This window comes from Lepidothrix coronata, unplaced genomic scaffold (assembly GCF_001604755.1).
Source record: "Lepidothrix coronata isolate B3197 unplaced genomic scaffold, Lepidothrix_coronata-1.0 Scaffold39, whole genome shotgun sequence".
Taxonomy (NCBI): Eukaryota; Metazoa; Chordata; class Aves; order Passeriformes; family Pipridae; genus Lepidothrix; species Lepidothrix coronata.
In genome coordinates this window covers 6,586,553-6,610,190 of record NW_016690219.1, presented here as the reverse complement: position 1 = coordinate 6,610,190, position 23,638 = coordinate 6,586,553, and the positions used below count along the sequence as shown (strand labels likewise).

At 52.9% G+C, this 23,638-nt stretch overlaps 1 protein-coding gene across 1 annotated transcript; it reads left to right on the top strand.

Annotated features, from left to right (window-relative positions):
- The first annotated feature begins 1,874 nt into the window (after nucleotides 1-1,874).
- TRAM2 (translocation associated membrane protein 2) lies at nucleotides 1,875-23,207 on the top strand. Its single transcript, XM_017813144.1, has 11 exons — nucleotides 1,875-2,071; nucleotides 10,911-10,974; nucleotides 13,112-13,221; nucleotides 13,436-13,552; nucleotides 15,144-15,202; nucleotides 15,759-15,843; nucleotides 15,959-16,029; nucleotides 16,654-16,758; nucleotides 16,875-17,033; nucleotides 18,009-18,181; nucleotides 18,785-23,207. The coding sequence occupies exons 1-11, from the start codon at nucleotides 1,952-1,954 to the stop codon at nucleotides 18,856-18,858; spliced, it is 1,137 nt and encodes a 378-aa protein (XP_017668633.1). The 5' UTR covers nucleotides 1,875-1,951; the 3' UTR covers nucleotides 18,859-23,207.
- Nucleotides 23,208-23,638: the final 431 nt, after the last annotated feature.

Genomic DNA, 23,638 nt, shown 5'->3' with positions numbered 1-23,638 from the left:
CTTTAGTGTTCCTGTAAAGGAACAGGGCCCAGGCTGCAGCTTTGTGCCCGTGGCTCCAAGGCTAAACAATACCACAGAGGGGGGGAGTGGAGGGTAAACCCAGCTAATCAGGACTTGCCTAATAGGACTGAGTGCCTAATGAGGAGCCAGGGACTGTGCTTCCCGGGCTGGATTTGGCTGGAGGAAAATGCTTTGTGGTCTCAACACCAGGTTTGAGATGGCTCAGTTCCCTCCAACGTGCTGCAGGAGCGTTTTCTCCCTCCTGTGAATCCATCCTCAATGGCCACAGGGAGGATCTGTGAGGGATCCATGGGGACCCAGGGGTGTTGGAGGAGCTGAACAAGATCCTGGAAGCAAAAGGATACAGTGATTCTTTTGCTTGAAGGGAGATCCTTAAAATCAAAGCCCTGTTTGTGCCTTAATTTTCCTAAGCAAAGCCACCGAAGGGCCCTGCCTGCTCCCCTAAGCTCCACGAGGAGCTGGGGGATATTTTAGAGATTGGCTTCAATAAATAGCAGCGAATATTCCACTGCTCTGCCCTGGAGACCCATCTGGATTGTCTCCATCTGTGCTGCTACACCCCAGCCCCAGCCAGGGTGTGGGTTTGCGAAGGGCGTGGGGTAGGGAAGGCACCACATGCCTCAGGCCTCTCATTGGTTAATAGGGAGGGAGATTTGGGGTTCAGTGCTGAGGCTGTGGGGTGCAGAGCTGGTGGGTAACTGGGGGGTGTGGGTGCTGGGACACAGGTTGGTGGCTGGGCGTGCACAGAGAGGAGGGTGTGGGTGAGGGCCCAGATGTGCACAGTAGGTGGGTGCAGCTGTGGGAGGGTGTCTGGACATAAACAGTAGGGTTCAGGTGTGGGTGCACATCCAGACATGCACAACAGGTGGGTTCAGGCGTGGGTGCACATCCAGACATGCACAATAGGTGAGTTCTGGTGTGGGTGGGTGTCCAGATGTGCACGGTAGGTGGGTGCAGATGAGTCTGTGTGAGGATGGGAGGTGGGTGCTGAGGCCAGTGGGTGCTTCTGTTCCCTGTTGAGAGCCAGGGCGTGCATGGGGCAGCCAGGGACCGAGGCTAGGGCCTGTACCGGTGCTGTACCGGTGCTGTGCCAGTGCAAGTGCTAGTGTTGAGTCTGGATTCGGGTCCGGGTCCAGGCTCTCGCTCCCGTGCCGGTTCCGGGCCCGAGTCTATGCCCGTGTTCAGGTCCGGGTCAAGGGCTGTGCCGAGCCGGGGCAGGGGCTGGGTCCGCATTCGAATCCATGCCCAGGTGCAGTGCCGGGTCCGTGCCCGTGTCTGGATCCGGGATTGGGGCTGGGTCCAGGGCGGGGTCCGAGTCCTTGCCCGGATCCGGTGCCAGTGTCGGGGCTGTGTCCGTGTCTGGCTCTGTGTCCGGGTCCGTGCCCTGGTCCGAGTCCGGGGTTGTGCCGGTGCCGGTGCCGATGCTATGCCAGTGCTGTCCCGGGGCTGTACCGGGTCCGTACCCGGCTGGGGGTCCGGGGCGGGGTCGGTGCCGGGTCCCGGTCTGTGCCGCATCCGTGTCGGGTCCAGGTCCGTACCCGGCTCGGTGCCGTGCCGGGGCGGGGTCGGTGCCGTGCCCGGTGCTGTGCCGAGTCCGTGCCGTGCCGAGGCGGGTCCGGGGTTGTGCCCGGTGCTGTGCCGGGTCCGTGCCCGGGGCTGTGCCGGATCCGTGCCGTGCCCGGGGCTGTGCCGGGGCCGTGCTCGGTGCTGTGCCGGATCCGTGCCGTGCCCGGGGCTGTGCCGGATCCGTGCCGTGCCGGGGCTGTGCCGGGTCCGTGCCGTGCCGGGGCGGGGGCGGGGCCGGGGCCGTGCGGGGCCGGGCGGGCGCGGGGAGGGCTCAGCGGCGGCGCCTGCGCGGGGCCGTCGCGGAGCTCCGCGAAGTTCCGCGGGGCCCGGGGAAGTTTGGGCTCGGCTCGGCTCGGCCCCGGCCATGGCCTTCCGCCGGCGGGCCAAGAGCCACCCGCTCTTCAGCCAGGAGTTCCTCATCCACAACCACGCCGACATCGGCTTCTGCCTGGTGCTCAGCGTCCTCATCGCCCTCATGTTCGAGGTGAGAGCCCCCCCTCCATCCGCATCCCCCTTCCCCGCCGGGGCCGGCTGTGTGTGTGTCCCCACCCTGTGGACCAGCTGACCCACCCAGTTCTGCACGGGGTGTCCCCCCCCGGGGCTGTCTCGGCTCAGGGGGGTCCGCACCCCGGCCAGGAGCCGCCATCCCGCTTGGGGAGGGGGCTCTGCGGTGCGGGACCCCTCCGTCTGGGGGGGCACAGCGCCGCCTCATTCATTCCCTGTATCTCACCCACCACCAGAGAGGTGTGTGTCCCACAAATTCCTTTGGGGACCCAGCCTGGTGCCGACTTCTGGAGTGGCACATCCTTCTTCCCCTGCTCCAGCCCTGCCCGGGGTCCCTGGTTTGGGAAGGGGCAGCACAGGGAATGTCAAACCCCCTTCTCCAAACCCACCGCTGCTGCAGGGATGTCCCAAGCACTGAAGTGGAGTGCATCAGCCTCACACAGAGAGAAACCAAGCCCTGGCCGATATTCCCAGCTCTTGGAAATGGGAAGAATTTTTTTTTGCCTTTTTTTTCCCCCATTTTTTCTTCTTCTTTAACATTAGCCCTTTTCCAGGTATTTTCTCCGCAGCCAGCGCCGTGGGACGAGCACCGGGGGCTCCTGGGCCTCGGGCAGGACACCAGCGGCTCCCTGGCCTTTCCCCATCCTGGCCATCCCACCTTGGGCCATGAGAAGGCATCCCCGCTCCTCCATGGGATACCTTCACCCGGAGCCCCCCCGGGAATGCCGCTGTCCCGCCAGCGCCATGCCCGGAATGCCGCTCTCCCCCTGCTCCGGCTCCTTCCCTCCCAGCTTGCTTTTTTCCCTTCCCTCTTCTCGGGGAGGAGACGGGAGAGCAGGAGGCCGTGTGGCTTCTCTTGGCTCCGGGAACCCACGGCCGAGGCTGCGAGCCCGTGGTCAGCGGCACAGCCGGGCCGGACCCCCCCTCTTCCCCCGCTGAACCCTCCCCTCCAGCGCAGTGCCACGTTTCAAAGCAAATCCGGATGGGAAAGGGGTGGCCGGGGGGCCTGGCGGAGGAGGAAAGGCTCCTTCTTGCAGCAAATCGCAGGAGGAGGAAATCCATTTCCTTAATTCCCTCCCGCTGGAGCCCCCCTTGCTTTTCTCTTCCCCCTTTCCTCCCCCCCCCTTTTTTTTTTTTTTTGCTGCGAATGCTTTGAATGAGCGAGTGGCTTCCAGCACTCAAATCCCCTTTTGATGTGCTTGTGCATATATATATATACATATATATATATATTTATTTAAGGGTTTCAAAACTAGCCCAAGAGGGCCAGCTGCATTCCAAAGCCACATGCAAATGATGCAAAGTTGGGCTGCAAGTTTCATTGTGGTACTTGAAAAAGAAAAAAGTCGGTGAGGTGTCGTTTCTATCTCGGGGTTTCTCCCTGCAGGTGGTTTTTTCGGGATGCTGGTGCCTATGGTTGCATGTCAGGAACCCCGTCCTGGAGAGGTGGTAGCTGGGCTTGGGAGTGATTTTGGTTGATGTGATGCTCTGAGGATGGTTTGAAATGTGATGAACCCCCCTGTGGAGGTGCCAGCAGGGAGGAGTTTGTGGTGTTCCTGATTTTTTTAGTGTCTTTTAATTAAATATCCCTGGGATGCTGAAGGCAGCAGTTTGCTGCTCTCCCCGCAGACCTCAGGGAGACGGTGCTCGCCGTACTGGGGTGGGTTCCAGTGCTCCCTGTGCACTGCCTGGCTGCATCCCCTCCTGGCATCATCACAGAATCACAGAACCATGGAATATGCTGAGTGGAAAGGGACCCATCAGGATCATTGTGTCCAACTCCTGGCCCTGCACAGCACAGCCCAAGAATCACACCATGGGCCTGAGCATGGGGTTTGAGACAGCTCTTGTTCCTTGTGGGTATTTTATTTTATTTTATTTTATTTTTATGGTTATTTCTTCTGCTTTCTTTTCCTCTGGAGGAGAAATCAGGCTCTGCTCTTCCCTAGCCCTCCAAACCACCCATGCCCATTTGTGCCACCCCTCTACAGTGATTTTTGGTGGCAGCTCGGATATTTCTGCCTTTTGACACCTTTTCATCTCCTCCTTTGCTGTGGTGAGGAGGACACGTCACTGTCCCTTCTTCTCCTTTCATCCCTGCTTCCCACCCCACAGCTGGGCTTCCACCTTCCTGATGCTGGTGGCCACAGCCAGGCTCAGGCTCAGCGGAAGCGGCCGAATCCTGCTCACAATAGGCCGTTTCCTGCAGGGGAGGTTTCTTTGGGAAGACACAAATAAGATTTTTAACCTTTTCCCAGGCATCCCCCAGGAGCTGAGTGCTTCCTTGCTCCAGCACCCTGCTCAGGATGATGCTGGAGGGCTGCTGGGTGTCTCCCTTTCCCCAAGCAAGGTGCACCCTGAGTATCCTTTTGGGTGCCCAACCTTTCCCCTCCAAACAGATTCACCAACCTGGGAATTCCTCCACAGCAGGGAGCAGGTACATGATGGGATTTGGGGGCACAAAGTGTGGCATGAGGCTGCTCACCGGTGTTATGAGTGTGTTGGATTTGATTATTCCAGTGTTTCAGATGATCATAGCATTGCTCAGAGAGGGAAATCCCGGGCTTGGAGGGGGTTTCCCTAAAAAGAGCTGTCCAGAGCTTGGCACTATGCAGTGTTTTTCATTCCCAGCCTGCCTTAAGCCTTCAGGGTGTGAAACACACCTGGTGTATGTCTGTGTGGTGCCAGGGAGGGATTTTGCCACGTGTGTGTGGCTGCTGGAGCACAGAAAGAAAAGCCTCCTCTTTTTTTTTTTTTTTTTTTTTGGTGAAAAACTATTTTCAGTGATAGAAACGTGAAACAGGTGCTTCCCATCCTCCTACAGAAATGGCTTTGCATGTATTTTTCCACCCTGCTTTGCAGAAAAATGAAGCCAAGGCCAGGCTGGGGTTAACCTGCAGCTGGCTGGTGACCTGTGTCCTGTCTGGGGTGGGTCAATCAGTGGGTTGAGTTTGGGGAAGACCTCACTGATTTTGGGCAAGTTCGTGTGTTAGATGGGGACTGCTGCTGCAGTCTCTAAAATGGGGAAACTAAAGCTCAGTTTTACGCATGGGGTGATGATAAGAAAGTGATAATAGAGTTAAAAACCCATTGTTTTATAAGAGCTGCCGTGGCCTTGCTGGGCTTTCCCCTGTGGGCAGAGTGTGAGTCACGGGCTCCCAAACTCTGGGTTGTGACACTGTCAAACGAAGGCGGCTGACGAATGAGCTGCTATTTCCAGGCTTCCTGCTAAATATACTTCCCCCTTCCTGGTCCCCTCCGTAGTACTCTAAAAAATTAAGGCCTTCTCGTTGTTAATGCGGGAAAACAAAACATGTTTCTGCCTCCCCTGGTCGTTGCCAGATGTGGGAGCTGAGGCCATGCGGGCGGCGTTAAGGGCTGGATAGTTGGGGAAGAAGGGGAAAAAGGGGGGAAAAAAAGCAGAATTTAGGTTTAGTTTTAAAAAGGGAATAAACAGGAGGGACTGTGAGGCAGTGAAAATCATGCTGTGCTGAGGGATGAGCGTGTCTGCGGGAGCAGAGGGGCTGCGCCGCCCTCGAAAAGGGGTTTTTGTCACAGCCAGATGTTTACTTTTAAAGGCTTTGGTCCAAAGTTTGGGCTTTAGTTTACATATAGGGCCTGTGTCAATCCATACCGTGGGTCAGCAAGTTTGTCTTTCAAACTCTGACTGGTTGGGGGAAAAATACCCCCATATTGTGAGAGAAGCCTTCGGACAGCGTTTTATCTGTAATTAGTTTGAGCTGTTTTTCAAGCCCTGGAAATATTTTCCCAGCTCTGACTGCAGAAACTCCCCCAGCCTCCCCCACCAGAGGCTTGGAGCTGCTTCCTTCCTGCAAAGTGATTTTAATTCAAGGAGGACTGTGGGGCAGGCAGAGTGCCTGGGGGCTCCTGGCTGGGGTAGAGACAGCGACTGCAAATCCCACTAGGATGAGGCTTTTGAGAAGGGAAACAGGTTTTATAGAATCCCAGAATGGTTTGGGTTGGAAGAGACCTTAAAGATCATCTCATTCCATCCCCTGCCATGGGCAGGAACACCTTCCACTATCTCAGGTTGCTCCAAACCCTGTCCAGCCTGGCCTTGAACACTTCCAGGGATGGAGTGTCCACGACCCCTCTGGGCAAGCTGTTCCCCGAGTTCATAGAGTGTCTGGTAACTCTCTGTGAAAGATGCTCAAAAATTATCCCTCGTTCCTGAAGATATTGGTGTTTAGTTGCAGCAGGTAGATTTTGGGACAGGTGCTAAACTGCCTGGATGCATGTGCTTAAATCCCTTTATTAAAAGCCACTTGCTTATCTGCACAAGTGTAATTGGGATTTGGGTTTGGACTCTTGGAGCCTTTTATGGCAGGGAAAAACCAGCATTTTTTAAATTGCTGGATGGGGCTTGGAGCAACCTGGTCTAGTGGAAGGTGTCCCTGCCAATGGCAGGCGGTTGGAACAAGACAATCTTTAAGGTCCCTTCCAAACCAGGCTGTTCTGTGATTCTAAAAAAGAGTAGGGAGAGCTTTGCTGCTCTGTATTAAACAGCAATTTCCAGGATGGTGGGTTTTTGGATTTTTCCAGTCACCACATTATCAGGAGTAGATGCCTGGTGGTAGATAGTAGATGCATAGTAAATAAAGATGCATAGTGTAGTAGTGCTGGGATTGTTTGGCTTTATCCATTGCTCTGCCATCAAGGGCTGTGAGGTGGATGTGCTGGTTTGATTTTTAGCCATGAGAAGCAGCCTCATCGCTGTCCTGAGCATCACAGGAAACTCTGGTCTTGATGGACACGTGGAGTTTTCTGTCTTCACCATCCGTCTGCCCTTTGGTTCTCACATTAGTGGCTTTAACCACCAGAAACCCACTCACTGCTGAGGATGCTGTTCCCTCTGCATGACTGTAGAGAGCTCCCAGGACAACTGCTTCCCAAATTTACTTGGTTCAGGCACATAGAATCATAGAACTATTAAGGTAGGAAAAGACCTCTGAGTTCATCGTGTTCAACCCAGCTCTGCCAAGCCCATCACTAACCTGTATCCCCAGTTACCACATCCCTCATGCAAGGCAGGATGAGAAGCATCTCCCTCTGTGTAGAGATGCCCTTAATGACGGGCAAGGAGCAGATGAGTGGTGGATGAGGAAGGTACAGCCTTTCCTACATGGTCCCTGCTCTGTGCATTCCATGGAGAGAAACCCCTCTCCCACCCTATAAAAAGTTGTGCAGGGGAAGGTTTAGGGATTTTAATAGCCAGTTGGATATTGGGGAAAATGTCTTCACTGAAAGGGTGCTCAGGAATTGGAACAGGCTGCCCAGGACAGTGGTGGAATCACCATCTCTGAAGTGTTCAGAAAACATGTAGACGTGACACTTGTGGACATGGGTTAGTGGTGGGCTTGGCAGTGCTGAGTTCATGGTTGGACTCAGTGATCTTAGAGGGCTTTTCCAACCTAAATTATTCTATGATTCTATGAATTCCACTTCTGCCAGCAGCAGTTTGGTGGCAGCTCTGGTTGTTCTCCTGCCCTGCAGGGCAGGAGCATGCCTGGCACTTCCTTTCCCATACCAGCATCTTGTTTCAGAACAAACAGGCAGCGAACGTCTTGTGCCTCTGAATAATACTCATGTTGCTCTTCCCGTTCCAAACTTCTGCTTTCTCTGGCTGCCTGTGAAATGCTCAATGCAATCCCTAAAGCTTTGCCATCCCTGGTGCTCGTTGCTCCTTCCTAAGCCAAGGAGACCTGGTTTCTGCCTTGCAGGGGAGCTGGAGGTGCCATTGCTGGAGGTCACGGTTCTGGCATTCCCTGTTTTCCAGGAGGCTTAAGCTGCTCCGTGGTGTGTCTGGGACTATACACTACTCAGGGCTGTGTAGCAATGGGTGCACCATGGGTGCTCCCAGTTGATAAAGTTGACGGGATACTGAGGGGGTTATGTGGGAATTTGAAGCTTGATGTTCACTTGCTGGAGCTCAGCCATGACCTCGGTCAAGTCCCCTGTCCCTCTGTGCCCGCTGGCAAGGGGCATGTCATGAGTAACATCAACAAGATGCAGGTCCCCCCATGGATGTGCAGCGTGTCCCTCACCTTCCAGATGGAGGAATGTAGCAGTGTCCTGCTCAGGGTGGTTCATCTCATGTGTTTCATGCTCCATCTGCTTCTAGAAGCAATGACTGTCTGAACCAAGATGTCCTTGTGGTGGTGCCTGGAGGGGGAGGCTCCCTGGCCAGGTGTGTGTTTCATAGTCTGTGTGAACACTTCCCAGCTGGTTGCAGGAGAAGGAAATGCCTTTGGTGCCTTAGAGGAGACCTTCCCTCCATGTAAACTCTGTAAGATGGGAAGGTTGGATGCCTGGAGTTCATATTTGGCCGCTGTAGCACTTTAGTGAGTGGCTGCAGGTTTGCCTGGGCTCCCCCATCTGTCAAATGGAGCAGACAAGCAGTTTGTCCTTGGAAATCGGTCTGTCAGGAGCCTGCCTGTGTCCAGGAAGTTACATTTATCTTTGGCAGTAAAATGTTTTACTTAGACTTTAGAAAACGACTCACTACCCCTCTGTAATGAAAGGTGAGGGGGTGCAAAGGTGATATCTGAAGCTGCTGGTGGTCTTCCAGCCTATAGGAAGCAAAGGCGAGTGTGGAGATGGGACAAAGCATTGCTTGATGCTGGACTGGATGGATGAAACCATCACCAGGCCCTCTAGAAAAGAAGATTAGGAGAGTCCTTGCAAACTGTGTTGGGGCTGAGCACTGTGCTGGCTTTTCTTCCCACCTCGGAGATACTCCAGAGTAATTTTCTTGGACTTACAAGTCTGGCCTGTGGCCCCTTCAGCAGGTTAGGAGGCTTCATCTGGAGATGATGTCTTCTTTCCAGCTGTTTATAGCTCTGGATGTCAGCCAGGTACTTGGGTAGCTGTAAATCCTTCAGTGCCTGCTGCCGTCAGCACTTCCATGACACGTCCACCCATCTCTGCAGCATCACGGCCACCACCGGCTCTGTGTGTTTGTATCATACCCTGCGCCAGCTTGTGGTGGGGTTTGGATGTGAAGTCCAGGTCCTGGATGTGCTGTACCGCTCTGGGATGAAGCAACTTGGCTTTCCTGGCCAGCAAGGTCTGTAAGAGCCAGCAGTATCTCCTTAAGCCAGCTGAAGGCCGGGCGATGCGCTTTTTCCATCCCCACCCCAAACTCTGCCCGTGGTCTCCATATCCTGCAGCAGAGCCTTTCTTGCATCTACTCCTCCACAGAAAGAGCACAACATGTGGGATTTCCTTTTTTTTAAGTGGGAAAAAAAAATTAAATCCCCAAACATCCTGAAAAGATGCTGTGGAGTTTTCTGTCCCTCGCCTGTGCCAGCAGAGCAGAGCCACTGGCTGGTTGCTCCATGCTCATGGGGGCAGAATGGGAACGCTTGGCAAAGCCCCTGTGTCCCCCCCACAAGCTGTGGAGCAATTTCCAGCTGGGATTTTAATAGCCTGCAGCTCTGGAACAGTGGTAGCTAGGTCTGTGTGAAATGCAGCTCATCTCCATCGGTGTTGGACGGGCATGGGATTTTTTGGGGCTGCCTGTGTATGAAGGTGGGTGCTTGCAAAGCGTTGGAGGGTTGGCTGGGAGCCCTTGGAAATGTGACCTGCTGCCACTGTGGGGTTGGATGGGATGAAGACACATTTGCTGTCAGATGTCTGTGCACTGAGCTGTGGTCCCGGGCTCGAGGGTGTGTTGGTCTCATCCTGTGGATGCACTGGGGTGGAATGCTGTGCCCCATTCCCACAAACCCTCCTGCTTCATTGCTGGGAAGGATCATTCCCTTGAATTAAAAGCAATTTAGACAGGACCAGAGAGAACAGCATGAAGCTGTTTCTGGAGAGGTTTAGGCTGGATATCAGGAAAAAGTTCTTCCCCCAGAGGGAGGTTGGACACTGAACAGGCTCCCCAGGGAAGTGGTCATGGCCCCAAGGCTGCCAGAGCTCAAGGACCTTTTGGACAACACTCTCAGGGACCTGGTGGGATTCTGGGGGTGTCCTGTGCAAGGCCAGGAGTTGGACTTCAGTGATCCTTGTGGATCCCTTGCAACTCAGGTTATTCCATGATTCTATTCTGTGATTCAATAAATGAAGAGTGAGCAGCACAGCCCTGGTTTGCAGGGGCCCTGATGTGTCATCCCAGGCTTTTTTATTCCTTTTTTGTACATGCATCTGGAATCTTGTGGGTAACTAGTGTGAGGTTCAGCATGTCTGTCAAAGCTGCTTTTCCCCTGCCCTGCTGGACCTTCATGGATGCCTGCATGGACCCTAGAGGGGTCCAGCCTCACCAAGTGGAGGAGTCTCCACAAGTATGTGGAGCTAAATCCATGTGTAGCCAGTCCATAGGGCTTTGCAGCCTCTGAGTTTTTCATGTGTGGGTGCTGCCATCCCTACTCAGGCTGGATTCCCAGTGTGGCTGCCCAAGTGGATGGGAATGAGGGCTAGTTTTAATTAATGCAAATAGCCAGTTGGGTCAGTTCCCAGTGTCCCTTGAGCAGCAGGTCACATGTGAGGATGGTCCATGCTCCTGGAGGGATGCTCCCTGTCAGGTTGGCTCATGGCTTTTCCAGCTATGTTGTTTTTCCAGGTTTCTCCCTCCTTTATACCTCTCTTTCTCCTTCCCAAATCCCAAGTTTCTGTTGTCAAACCACTTCCCTTGCAATCTCCTTGCTGAAAGATGTTTCTGCAAGTGAAGCAGGTGCCTGTACATCTCCCTGGACAATTTACCTTTCCCTTTGTGGTAGGAAAAGAGAGTAAATGGTGGCAGAGGAATGGAATCAACAGCTGATTTGCTTTTTTCCCCCTCTGTGTGTCTTTTACAGGTCACAGCCAAGACTGCCTTCCTGTTCATCTTACCTCAGTACAACGTTAGTGTGCCTACAGCAGGTAAGAGATGCCTCTGCTCCAGACACCCCAAGGGGAGGATTGAGTCGTGGTCTGTCCCAAATCCTCTTTGCCAGCTGGCCCGGGCTCACCCTGTACTGATCACACTGCCCAGGCTCTTGTCTGGTGGTAAAGGAGATGTTAAAAATAAGATATTTTGGGAAGAAGCAAAGTTTGAGCAGCTCAGAGCACTCTGATCATGTCTGCCAGCCTTCGTGCTGCCAGGGTTGGGAAGAAATGCTTTCCAGGGGGTTTTGGGGCTTCCTCTGTGTTTCTGCCATGGCCAGGCTGCTCTGTGCTCCCTGCAGGGTGAGGATCCTGCTCCAAGCCCAGTCAGGCAGGATCAAACTGCCTGATTGCATGCCTGGAGTAGCTCCATGTCCTGCTGAGGAGTGGGAGGGATTTACCTCTTTGCTAAGCAGCAGGGGCTGCACAATAGTTCCTGCCTTGCTGATTTTTGGAGGGATGGAACAAGGTGAATGTGTGGAGGTGCACGTGGTGCACAGCACAGGGCAGGTTATGGGCCTGGTTCACATGGAGTAATTTGAGGAGGCTCCGAGGTGGTACAGCTCTGAACCAAACAGACCAGAGGATGTGCCCCAGCTGCCAGCCAGGAGGCAGCTGGAGGCTCGGCCCCTGTTCATATTTTGGCTGCTGGTTGCTACCTTCCTGGCCCAGAGCCCCTCTGGATCTGGCAGCGATCTGGGCACTGGCGTGGAGACAGCAGGAGGTGGTTTGGGTAAAGCTCAGGATGAGCCAAACGCCCGGGGCACAGAGCCTGGCTTGGTGGCAGAAAACTGCAGTTAATTGGGAGTGTTTGAGTAATCATCCAAAGAGCAGGGTGTTGGGATTAGTGGGACTACAGTGAGGCAGACATGCGGAAGATAAAAGCTCTGCCCTTAAAATCTTTGAACGTTGAGGCTGAAGAAGTCATCCAGCTCCCAGATTAAATTGGTCTGTGCTCCCCTATGGCACAGTCCAGACAACTTCCTGCTGGTTTTTAAGGGATTTATTGTTTCCTGATGCCAGAAAACTCAGGGAGGGCACAGAAACACCTCACCAGAGCCAGGTAATGGGGTTTCAGTATAGAGCATGAGGTGGCTGAGGCCTCGGGGAGAGAGACCTTGATGCAGCAGCTTGTTTGGAGGAAGGGTTATTGCTCATCTGAATTTTTCCAAGGCTGTTTCACATCCCTCACAGCTCCTGCTAGAGCAGCTTCTGAGAGAGGAGAGACGAGGCAGAGCAGTTGCACATGTGCACGATATTATTTTCTTGGGACTTGCAATTCAGTCTTTTGCCTTGCTGTGGGATACAGGCACCATGTTTACCTCTGGGCTTGCACAGCACCCAGCCCAGGCTTCTATAGACAGGGTGTTTTCATATCCTTTGCCAGATGTTTTCATAAATCCTGTTCAAATCTTAAAAATCTGAACTGAAGCTTTGCTCAAGGGTAAACAGGGCTGGTGACAAGACGCTTTCTGCAGTGCACCACAAGGACAGCAGCTTTCCTAAATCTGCTTCTTCCCCATAAGCTGCAGGGCTGCAAATAGTCACCTAAATGCAGCTGTCTGGGGTATTTTGGGTGCTGTTGGGTCTCCCGTTGCTCCAGAGGAGCATGGCCTCTCGTGGGTCCTATTTCTCATCCTCCATCCCCTTGCTGCTGTCTCAGATCTCTTAATAGCACAAGGCATCTGCATTTCAGCAGCTGAATCCTGCTCCAGCAGCTTTCAGGAATGTGTGGAAGGGACTGGATACTGGATCATAACTGAGGGGGTGGAAATGCCATCCTGAGCCCTCATGTTCCCAGTGGGGCATCTTTGATCCCATCACCTACTTCAGCCTTCCATGTGTTCATCCCTGCAGGCTGATAAGTTCCTGCCTCCATACCCAGGCTGTCCCTCATCTCTGGCAGGGAAGCTTGAGGTGTCCTGAGTGTCTCCTCCCTTGAGGTGTGTAACTATTGGAGGAGAAACCACCCACCTCTGCCATGAACTAACCCTGGATGGAACCCTGGCACAGTAATGACCTCTCTCCAGTATCCCCATATTGGGAATAACCCCCCTGCCCCACTAACCCTTAAACCCCCACCTGGAAATCATTTGGGTCATGGGGATTTGATCCACTGTTTGGTGTTTTGCAGATGGGGAGCTGGTCCAGTATCACTATGGGCTGAAGGATCTGGTCACAATCCTCTTCTACATCTTCATTGCCATCATCCTGCACGCAGTGGTGCAGGAATACGCCCTGGACGTGAGTGCCATTCCATGTCTTGAGCCACCAGAAGACCTCAAATCCCATGGTCCTGCTGCAGTTAAATGCTGTTCTGGGGGTTAAGGTGGTGATTATGAGTGAGCCTTCACCTCTGGAGGCTGCTTGGGATGAGGAGCAGGAGGAGGAGAGAGGGTTGATGACCCAGTGGCTCATGTGTTCTTGGCTTTTTCTCTCTTCCTCTGCTCCTTCCCAGAAAATCAACAGGCGTCTGCATCTCTCCAAGGTCAAACACAGCAAGTTCAATGAGTCAGGGCAGCTGGTTGCCTTCCACCTCACCTCTGTGATCTGGTGCTTGTACGTCGTGGTGACGGTAAGGCACGGGAATGGCTGGGATTTGGGTTGCCAAGGGGGAATTTGGGATTTCTGGAGCACAAAATCCCACTGGGAGCAGAGTCCCCAGCCAGCCCCTGGGCCAAAATTGGCACATTTCAGCAAGTTTAGTTTTCAAGTGTGGTGGATCTTTCCAGCCACTGAGTGAGGGCAGTTTTGGGAGATCCTTCTCCTGCACTGTGCAAGGCATAAGCTAATGGGATGTGAGATATTTTGGAGCTGGTCTTCAGAAATCCTACCTGGTCTCATCATCTCCATCTGCTGCTCCAGATCATCTTTCTCAGATTCTTATTTTCCTCTTTATTTACGTTCAGTGCTTTGAGGTTTTTGGATGCCTTTTGCAGGGTTGTGGGGCTAATGGGCGGATTTTTGGGATCCCTCTTTGTGGTCCCTTTCCTGGCAAGCTGGCAGTGAGGAGATCGCTGAGAACAGGAAAGCCACGCTGTTCCTTGGGTGCATTGCAAATGTGTCAACCCAAAACTGCTGGGAGAAGAAATCAGAGGGAAAACATGTCTTTTTGGGGAGGAAGGGGGAGGGAAGAACAGGTGTTGTGGCTATTTTGGAAGTGTGAAGTGATGATGCTTTGCTGCCTGCAGCCATTGGGGTCCAGCTGGGGATGGATCCTTGGGGACAGGTCCCCTCCCCACTGCCTGGGGGTTCCTACCAGCTCCAATTAGAGTACTGCTTTCAAGGCCAGCATTTCAGAGGTCTGCTGGCACTGCTTCTCCCCTATGGAGCTCTGAGGAGGGAAACACTGATAACACAGTTGATGCTGCTGGTTTTGGGCTCCCCTTTCCCAGTGCCAGACCCATCCCTCAGCAGCTGTGGGGCTGGAGCCTCCTCCTTGCCATTATGTGCTCCCCAGACACCCCATGTGCTCAAAGCACGTCGCCCTTCACAGCACTTGCACTTCCCCTGGCCTCCCCCAGCTGAAAAAAGGGCTTAGGGCAGACAGGGCATGGATGGTGGTGACTCGGCAGGACAAGTTTCCCATGCCAGCACCTCCTTCCAAAGCCCAGTGCAGCATCCCCGTGGCAGGAGCAAGAGGGGAGCCACATCCTGTAACCTGCCCTGCAAGCATAAGTTAAGAGGTGGAAAATAAAACTATCCAATGCATAATAAATTGGTGCATAATAAATTGGTTCTGTAGGTGTTTTCTGTTTCCCTTTCTTGTCAGTAGTACTTCTGGTTGCTTAAGTGATACTTGGTTGGACAGGCCAGTGAGGGAGAAGCCCCACAGACCATGCACACAGTTGCAGGCATCTCACCCCCACGCCTCCAGAGCATCCCAAACCCCAGAACATCCTGTCCTGAACGTGGGATCATGTGTGCAACCGAGCAAGGAGCCTTCAGCCCCCAAACACAGGGCCTGGAGAGATTTTATAGGGGTGCTAGAGACCCAAAAATGTGTCTGAGCTTTGGTGAGCTCAGCCTTGGCTCTCGCAGGGGACACGTTTTTTCCTGCAGGCTGGGTGTCATCCCCAGTTCCTTTTTACACTGTAACATCAGCCCACCCTGTCATACATAACCTGTTTCTTTTGCTGAAGCCTTGCATCTCTTCTCTTTCTCAGGAAGGATACGTATCAAACCCCCGGAGTCTGTGGGAAAACTACCCGCATGTTTATCTTCCGTAAGCACTTGCGAGGGTGTTTTGTTCCGGGGCTGACCACTTCCTTCCTCTTCACGGTTTTCCCTGTGGCTGGGAGAGGGGTGCTGACAGCACAGCACCCTTTGCATGCACCCTGCTGCAAGGATGCTGCAGTGAGGTCATGAGGAATGGTGGATACCTCGTGTGTGAGCCTGGGGAGGGTGTTCCGGAGGGTTTCCCCCATGAGGAAGGTCCTGTGACCCTGGTTACTCATCCTGGCTGTTTTCTGCATCACCTTGGGCAAGTCTCTTCGCTGTTTATTTTTCACAGTAGGAATGAAGTGGGGGATAACCCTCCCTTTTTGGATTTTTACAAAAGTGAGGTTTGCTGAGGGCATGGAGACCGCAGCAGGAGCATCTGGATAAACTCCAGGTGTGGCTGTCTCAGCTCAACAAATAATTTCAGCCCAGAAATGATACCTCCTAAATCCTGTGGCTTCAAAGCAGTGGAGGGATTGCCCAATGCTGCCCTGCCACCCAGGTCCTTGGGGTCCTGCCATGCCCTGGGTTGGCTCTCATGGATCATCCCTGCATTTCAGGTTCCAGGTGAAGTTTTTCTACCTGTGCCAGCTGGCGTACTGGCTGCACGCCCTGCCGGAGCTCTACTTCCAAAAAGTTCGCAAGGTGAGAGCCAGGTGGACCACCTGGGGATCCCACACGCTGGATTTTGGGAGAGGGAGCTTTGGGAGAGGGCAGGTGAAGAGGGTTGAGAGGTTGACATGGCTCTCTGCCCTGCCAGGAGGAGATCCCCCGCCAACTGCGCTGCATCACGCTCTACCTGGTGCACATCGCCGGCGCCTACCTGCTCAAGTGAGTCACCTCCCTCAGCACCACATCCCGCTCCAGGGATGGGGCTGAGCAGCTCCTTTTGCAGTGGGAGTCACCTGGGAATCCTCAGTGGGGTGGGAGGCTTAAAGGGAATAAAGTGGAGTGTTTCAGTGGACAGTGAGTTTTTGCACAGGCGGGTAGTGATAGGAAAAGGGGGAATGTTTTTAAACTAAAGAGAGATTTAGATTAGATATTAGGAAGAAATTCTTCCCTGTGAGGGTGTTGAGGCTCTGGCACAGCTGTGGCTGCCCCATTCCTGGAACTGTTCAAGGCTGGGTTGGATGGGGCTCTGTGCAACATGGAGTAGTGGAAAGTGTCGCTGCCCGTGGCAAGGGGTTGGGACTGGATGATCTTTAAGGTCCCTTCCAACACAGATCATTCTGTGATAAAAAGCAGAGCAGCCTTGCCAGCAGTTAGGGGTTTGTGTTGGATTCCTACTGGTTTGGGCTGTGCTGATGATTTGGGGACAGGGATTTCCCCCGCTGCTGCAGAAAGGCCTGGCTTTAGGGTGGTGCTGCAGCTCAGGAATGGCAGGGGAGAGGCTGTAGCTGAATTTGAGAGATGATGGTTGACCAGTGATGCTTTTTTCTTCCTCTTCCCTCCTAGTTTAACCCGCTTGGGGCTGATCCTCTTGCTGTTGCAGTACTTGGCTGAGTTCTTCTTCCACATGGCCCGGCTGGTTTACTTCACGGATGAGAACAACGAGAAGCTGTAAGCAGGGGAGCTGCCCAGGGCTTCCACCTCCTCCAGAGCCTGGGAGAGCCACATGGCTTGATCTCAGTGCTGGAAGCTGCTCCTGCCCACAGCTCTGCTTGTCCCTCCCACAGGTTTAATGTCTGGGCTGTCGTGTTCGTGGTCACCCGGCTCTTCACCCTCACCTTGTACATCCTGGTCATTGGCTTCGGGCTGCCACGGGTGGAGAGCCAAGCCCTGGATCCTGAGAGAGGGAATTTTTTCAGCTTCCTCTTCAACAATATCCTTTTCAGGTAGGAATGTCTGCTGTGTCTTCCTTGGCTGTGTTATCTCAAGGTGGGTTTTGCCGAGTTTGGAAGTCACAGAATCACAGAATGGTTTGGGTTGGAGAGGACCTCAAAGCTCTTCTCCTTCCAACCCTGTGCTATAGGCACCTTCCACTGGACCAAGCTGCTCACAGCTCCATCCAAATGCTAGTGGGGATCTGATATTGGTTCCATTTAGGGAAGGTCCTAATGAGCTGAAGGGGTGTGAAGGAAGCAAGAAGGGGTTTAAAGACTACAGAGGGGAAAAACCATCAAATAAGGTGTTCATTGAATGAAGTTATAAACCATGAGTCTATCCTAGAGAAAGGCTTACAGGCTTTCCCTGCTTCACCTTTAAGTGCATTAACACAGATGTGGTCAAGGAAAATGCATTTTCCCTTCTGCTTGGACATGTTTTTCTCTCTGTTGACATGGGAAGCAGAATAGGGGATGGGCTCCTCATGCCTTGCAGTCTGTCTGTCAAGACTGGGACCCTTTCTCGGCCATAGAGCAGCTTTGGGTTCAGTTCAGAATTTGCTAGGCCTGGTCATTCCCAAGCTTTTTGAAGCCATGGACTGCTGGCACACACGAAGATTTGGGGGACTTTCTTAGCTCCATTCCAGCCACATCCATCTTTTAGATGTACAGAGAAGTTGGGAAAGTCATACCTTGACTGTGCAGAGTGTGGCTTGGGCAGTGCTGGTCGAGATGATCCTGTTGATCCATTCTTGCCCTGAAGTTGTAACAATCAGCAATGCCCTGAGCACCTGAGAGCTTTATGGTGTCGAGAGAAAGGGAAGGGGCTGCTCTTTGCTCAGGGGATGGCAGGAAGGGGAGATGGTGGCAGCTGTAGGGATGGCACCTGCCACCCAGGGGGCCACCAGCCCCGGTGTGGGTGGAAGGCTGGGTCGGCCGTGGCCTCGCTGCTCTGTTCTCAGCCTGCCTCTTCTCCGCCCCTGCCAGAATGAGTGTGCTGCTGTTGGTGTGCCTCTTCCAGGCCTCGGTGATGTGGCGCTTCATCCACTTCCAGCTGCGGCGCTGGAGGGAGTACTGGAACGAGCAGAGCAGTCGGAAGCGAGTCGCTGCCGCCACCACCGGCACCAAGCAGCAAACCAAGCCGCTCAAGAGGGACTCGGGTGAGTGCTGGGATGGGTGGCACCGTGGGAGGTATCAGTCCTGTGGTTCAGCACCCCCTCAGGGGGTCCCCAGCAGCGTCCTGGCATAGCGGGGGCTTTCCCCATGTCTGTGGGCCAGGCCTGAGAGGGTTTGGCTTGTGCAAGGGACAAAGTTTCCTCTTTCCATAGGATCACAGAATCAATTAGGTTGGAAAAGACTTCTGAGGTCGTCGAGTCCAATCTATGGATGAACACCACCATGTCAATTAGACCATGGCACTAAGTGCCACATCCATGTGTTTCTTGAACACCTCCAGGGATGGGGACTCCATCACCTCCCTGGGAAGCCCATTCCAATGCTTAACCACCGTTTCTGTGAAGAAATGTCCAACCTGAACCTCCCTTGGCACAGCTTGAGGCTACATCCTCTTGTCCACTCAGTTGTTCCCTGGGAGTAAGCCTGACCCCCGCCTGGCTCCACCATCCTGTCAGGGAGTTGTAGAGGGGGATAAGGTCACCCCTGAGTCTCCTTTTCTCCAGGTTAAACAACCCAAACTCCCTCAGTCGCACCTCATAACCTCTAGATCCTTCACCAGCTTCATTGCCTTTCATTTCTGTCCCCAGGTTACCATGAAAACGGGGTGGTGAAAGCAGAGAACGGCACCTCACCTCGAACCAAGAAGCTGAAGTCGCCGTAGAAGCCAAGGGTTGTCTCCTGGGGAGGAGGGCGAGATACCAAGACTAAGCAGCCCCTCCTCCTGGTCCTCACGGGCAGCGTCTTGAGTGGCTTGGAAACCAGTCATCTTCCCAAGGTGTCTCTCGCTCTCCTCCCTTCCTCTCTTGCTCTCTTGAACCATTTGCAATAAAACCAAAAAGGTCCCTTTCCCCTGCTCCTTTCCCCTCGTAGGAACCTTTTCCAGCCCTCTTGGTTTTGCCTTCCTCTGTTTGATGGTAAATGAGTGTGCAATTTTGGTTTTTTTCTTTTCTATTTTAGTGTTTGGTTATTTTGGTTAATGGTTACAAATGTGTCGTAGACGGTTCCAAACGATCCTTTTTTCTCCCACAGCGTGTTCCTCCCCTCTCTCTTCATGGTGCTTCCCTGAGTCCCTGAGACAGGGCCACGACAGCTTGAAGGCACCAAATGCATGTTATGGGAACAGGTTCCTGGGGGAGTGTGCTGGGGCTGTGAGATCCTGAGGCCCTGGGGCACTCTCAGGTGAGATGGGGCCAGTGCTCAGCAGGGTGGTGATGCTGCAAAGAGAGAGCAGGGTCTGAGGGAGGAACCTCAGCCCTGTCTTGTCTCATGATGGACCCCTGGTTATGTGGGGCTTTTCTGACCCCTGGTTTTGAGCTAATTTTGGAGAGCTGGGCAGCAGAGAGAGGAGAGAATTTCCTTCTTCATATGGAAGGCCCACCTCCCAGCCTCTGCTTGCCCCAGCTCTTCTGGTACAGCTGGGTCTCTCTTGGCTGCCCCGTGGTTTTTCTGGACCTCCCAGCCCCAAGAGCTGAGCAGCTCTCCAGCTCACAGTGCCTTGTCATGGGGCAGCACCATCCTCAAGTCCAGGTGAAACCTCGAGTCCTGCCCCACTCTGAGCACTGGCCTGGCTCCTGTCAGCCCAGGCCCTTTGCCAGCTTGTCTTTGCCCCGTGGACCTGGTGTTCTTGTGGCTCCTGACCATGTCCAGATGACAAACTGGCTGCTGCAAAGGATTTTCGCATCAATGGGACTGTGCCCCTCATGCTGTCACCTCAGCTTTCCTCATCCCTACCATACCAGTCCAGCCGTGCCATCGGTAGCCACCAGCTTCACTCTTTGTTTCAAAAGGATACAGTGCTTGTATCCACCCAAGGTGCTATCAAATCCAGGGTTTCTTCCAAAAAACCTAGCCCCTTCATCCCTTTCTGAGCTGTGAACGAGATGACAGGGAGGGAAGGGGAAGGAAGCCAGAGCTGCAAGGAGCAGCTTGTGTTTTAGGAAAAGCCTGACTTGTGACGGTAGCTGTTGGCAGATGGAGTTGTCTCAAATCTACCTCAGAGGCCATCTGTTGCTGCAGACCACTTTCCCCTCTTGCTCCTGCCCGCTGCCACCTCCGTGTGCTGGCAGAAGCTTTTGTGGAAAGCCAGATCCCACCGGCTTGATCCCTTGCTGCTGAGGAGCAGCATCTGCGTGGGGTTTCGTGGGTCAGTGCCATCTCACTGAACTTCTTTGGGGTGCCACACACCGGGTGAGCAGCAGTGGCACCCTTCACCCCACACTCTCCTCCAGGGCGGTCCCTAAGCTGGGCTTTGCTGTTGGTGCCTCTTGTGCAGCGAAGTCGGGCGTAGCTTTAGTTCTGCTTTGCCGCTGCAGGAACAGGCGACTCGTGTGTTCCCTTGGCTGGGCGAGGAGAGAGGGCACAGAGCTGGGGGGAGCTGGGGTGCTCTTCCATAGGCAGTCCAGGATTGATCCTTGGTGTGCCCCTTGCTCAGCCCTTCGGGCAGCTGAGCTCTGGCTCTCTCCCAGTGCAATTTCAGATTGAGGCTGGCGCAGGTGTTCTTTTCATCAGTTGTGTTTTGAGGAATGGGTGAGAGTTGATTTTCTGCCCCTCTTTGAGTTGAGTTGGGGTTTTTCCCTGTTTCTGTGGGTGACTTTTGTCCCTTCCTTTCCCTCTCCTTGTTGGGGATGCACTGGAGGGAGAAAATGTTCAGGGATACGAGGACAATTGGTCAAATTCCTGTTGATCCTCCATCCTCATGACCTGTGAGTGTCAAACAAGAGATATTGGCAGGAGAGGGTTTCCCCCTTTCTCGGGGGAGCTGAGGAAGGAGGTTGGAGCAGAGCCCTTGGAGGTATCTTGCAGTTGCTCCTCACAGCCCGTGCTGGGTCAATAACACGCATTTTGGCTCAGAGACAATGGCAGTACCCGTGGGGCAGTGAGACCAGAGGGGGAAAAGAGCTTTATGTTTAGGGAGGACGTGGAAAAGGTCTAGTGTGAGAGGTTTTTCCTTTCCCTTCCTCTTCCCCTCCCCAGCCATCCACTGCCATGTGCCCTCCAAGAGCGACTGCTGGCCGGGATCTCTCCGGAGCCTCGGCCGGTCCTTTCCGCAGAGCCGGTGCCTCACAGCAGCTGAGCTGTTGACTCTGTTAACAGGCGACACGTAACAGCCCCCCAAAAAGCTGGCTGCTGAATGATTCCTCCTGCCTGCCTGCTTTGCTTCAGGCAGCTTTTCCACTTGCACAGTGCTGTCTCTTCGTACAGTAGCCGATGATGCTTTGTATCCCAAGTGCCTTATGTTGTAGCCTCTCTGTACTTTAGCAATAGCTGAACACCCCCCCTCTTTAGTATGTATGTACAGCATATGCTACGTTTATGTGGTTTTTTGTTTTCTTTTTGATAGAGCTACCAGGAAAAGGGATAGTTTGTTATGGAAACATTTCCATGTGTTCTTTCTATCATTTGTTTTTTTAAACCTATAGGCGATGGGGGGTTTTTTTGCCCTCCCCTGTATTTAGTACTCAGAAATCCCCATCCTTCTGTTAGACCCAAACCTGGCAGGTTGTTTTTTTTTTTAGGCTGAGCCTTTGTTGTGAGGCAATATCCACTGTCATCCTGGAGGTTTGCAATCCCCTCTCCATCAGAGAGGCTGCTCCTGTCTCTGTGTTCTAGTCCAAGCACAATCCCTCAGCTGCAAGCCCACAGTAACTGCTTCTATGTCCATGTCATTTCTCAGCAGATCGAGCCTTCTTTTCAGCCCAAAGAGCTTTTTTCTTTCCCAAATGGAGTGTTTTCCTTACAAGCCCTTATTGGTCAGTCTGTCCTTGACAGCTCTGTGTATTAAATGCCACGAGCTCACTTCCCTTGAGTGGATGCTCTTCTCATGCCCCATCTTGTCAAGCCCTGTGTCATCTGCAGAAAACACCATAGAATTGTTGGGTGAGGTTGGAAAACACCTCCAAATTAATAAAAATCCAGCTTTTAATCCAACACCAAGATCCAACCCCACACAGGAGCTCTTGTCCACCACAGTGCAGAAGGTGATGGAGACTATCCAAAACTGCAGGTCTTTACTTCCAGTGTAACACTATTGCTTGCACCCTTCCCATGGGCTTGTAGTCTGTGTCCATTATCCATCCTAAGGAGATCAGGAATTGAGTAGCCTGTGAATTTTGGGGTGAAGCATAGTGTTCTCCTGTCCTAGCCTAGAAGAGCTGTAAAATACCAGCAGTAGTTCTCTCTTTCTGTCTTTAGATAGTCAGAGAACGGGCTTGGGAAGAGGAAGGGGTGGAGGAAGAACAGATGTAGCATTTCACGTACAATTTTTGAGTGACACTTACCTTATGGGGCATTACAGTCACGTTTTGTCTTGTTGTTGTTGTTGTTTAGGATTCTTTCTTTCTTACTCATCCTGTTTGGGCTAGTAGTAGACAAGTTCCAGTTCCCCTGTAGGTCCCCTTACCTTCAACTCACTCTTTTAAAATGTATGGTAGGCTTCCTTGTTGGAGGGAAGAGTGGCTACTCTAAGATGTCTCTTCCTTGCCTCCAAGTGACTCTGGAAGCTTGGAGCTACCCTGCCTTTGCTGCAGTGCCTGCGGGTTCCCAGCAGCCTCAGGCTCTTGCCTTTGGTAGATGGACCCCAAACTGTGTAAACAGTGGATAGAAATGATGGGGTTTGATTTACAGCCTTTCAGGAACAAAAGGTTGGCTTGGTAGGTTTTATACCCAAGTGAAATATGTTCCTTTGGCTCGGGGCTGTGTGTGGAGTTTTGCTGGGAAGAATGGCTGGTGGAAAAGCCAGGCAGAGGCATGTAGTTTCTCCTCAAAAATGTTGAACTCAATGGATCAAACTTCAGCAAAGGAACTCAAGGAAAATTTCTCTACTTCCGTATTTCCTGATTTTTGAGTGGGTGGGGGGAATTAACAGTCTCTGGTATTTTATCCTGTTCGTTTCATTCTTTCTGTTACTTCAGTTTTTGTACGGATTTTGTTTGTTGTTGTTTGTTGTTAAATGACTTGTGATAAACTCAGCAAAAGTATTTTTCTGAAATAAATGAATAAAAGGCATAGATTCTTCCACTGCTGCTGTCCAGTGATGCTTTATCACTCCTGAGCTGTACATGTGGCAAAGCAGCTGTGGTGGGTTAGACTGGTCTTTTCTCCTGTCATACCAGGCTAATCTGTTCCCTTTGCAGTATCTTGTGTCCTCCTCTTCATGGAATCATGGAATGGTTTGGGCTGGAAGGGACCTTAAAGCTCATCTGCCATGGGCAGGGACACCTCCCACTATCCCAGGTTGCTCCGATCCCCATCCAACCTGGCAATTCCTGGGATGGGGCAGCCACAACTTCTATGGGCAATCTGTGCCAGGGCCTCACCACCCTTACAGGGAAGAATTCCTTCCTCCTAATATCCAATCTAAATCTACCCTGTCAGCTTAAAGCCTTTCCCCCTTGTCCTGTCAATCCATGCCCTTCCAGCTGGGCTTCATCTTCCCACATTTC

Coding starts and splice junctions, on each gene's coding strand:
- TRAM2 (XM_017813144.1), top strand. CDS start 1,952: ATGGCCTTCCGCCGGCGGGCCAAGAGCCACCCGCTCTTCAGCCAGGAG. Junction 13,553..15,143: donor GCTTGTACGTCGTGGTGACG/GTAAGGCACGGG, acceptor TCTCTTTCTCAG/GAAGGATACGTATCAAACCC. Junction 16,030..16,653: donor GCCGGCGCCTACCTGCTCAA/GTGAGTCACCTC, acceptor CTTCCCTCCTAG/TTTAACCCGCTTGGGGCTGA.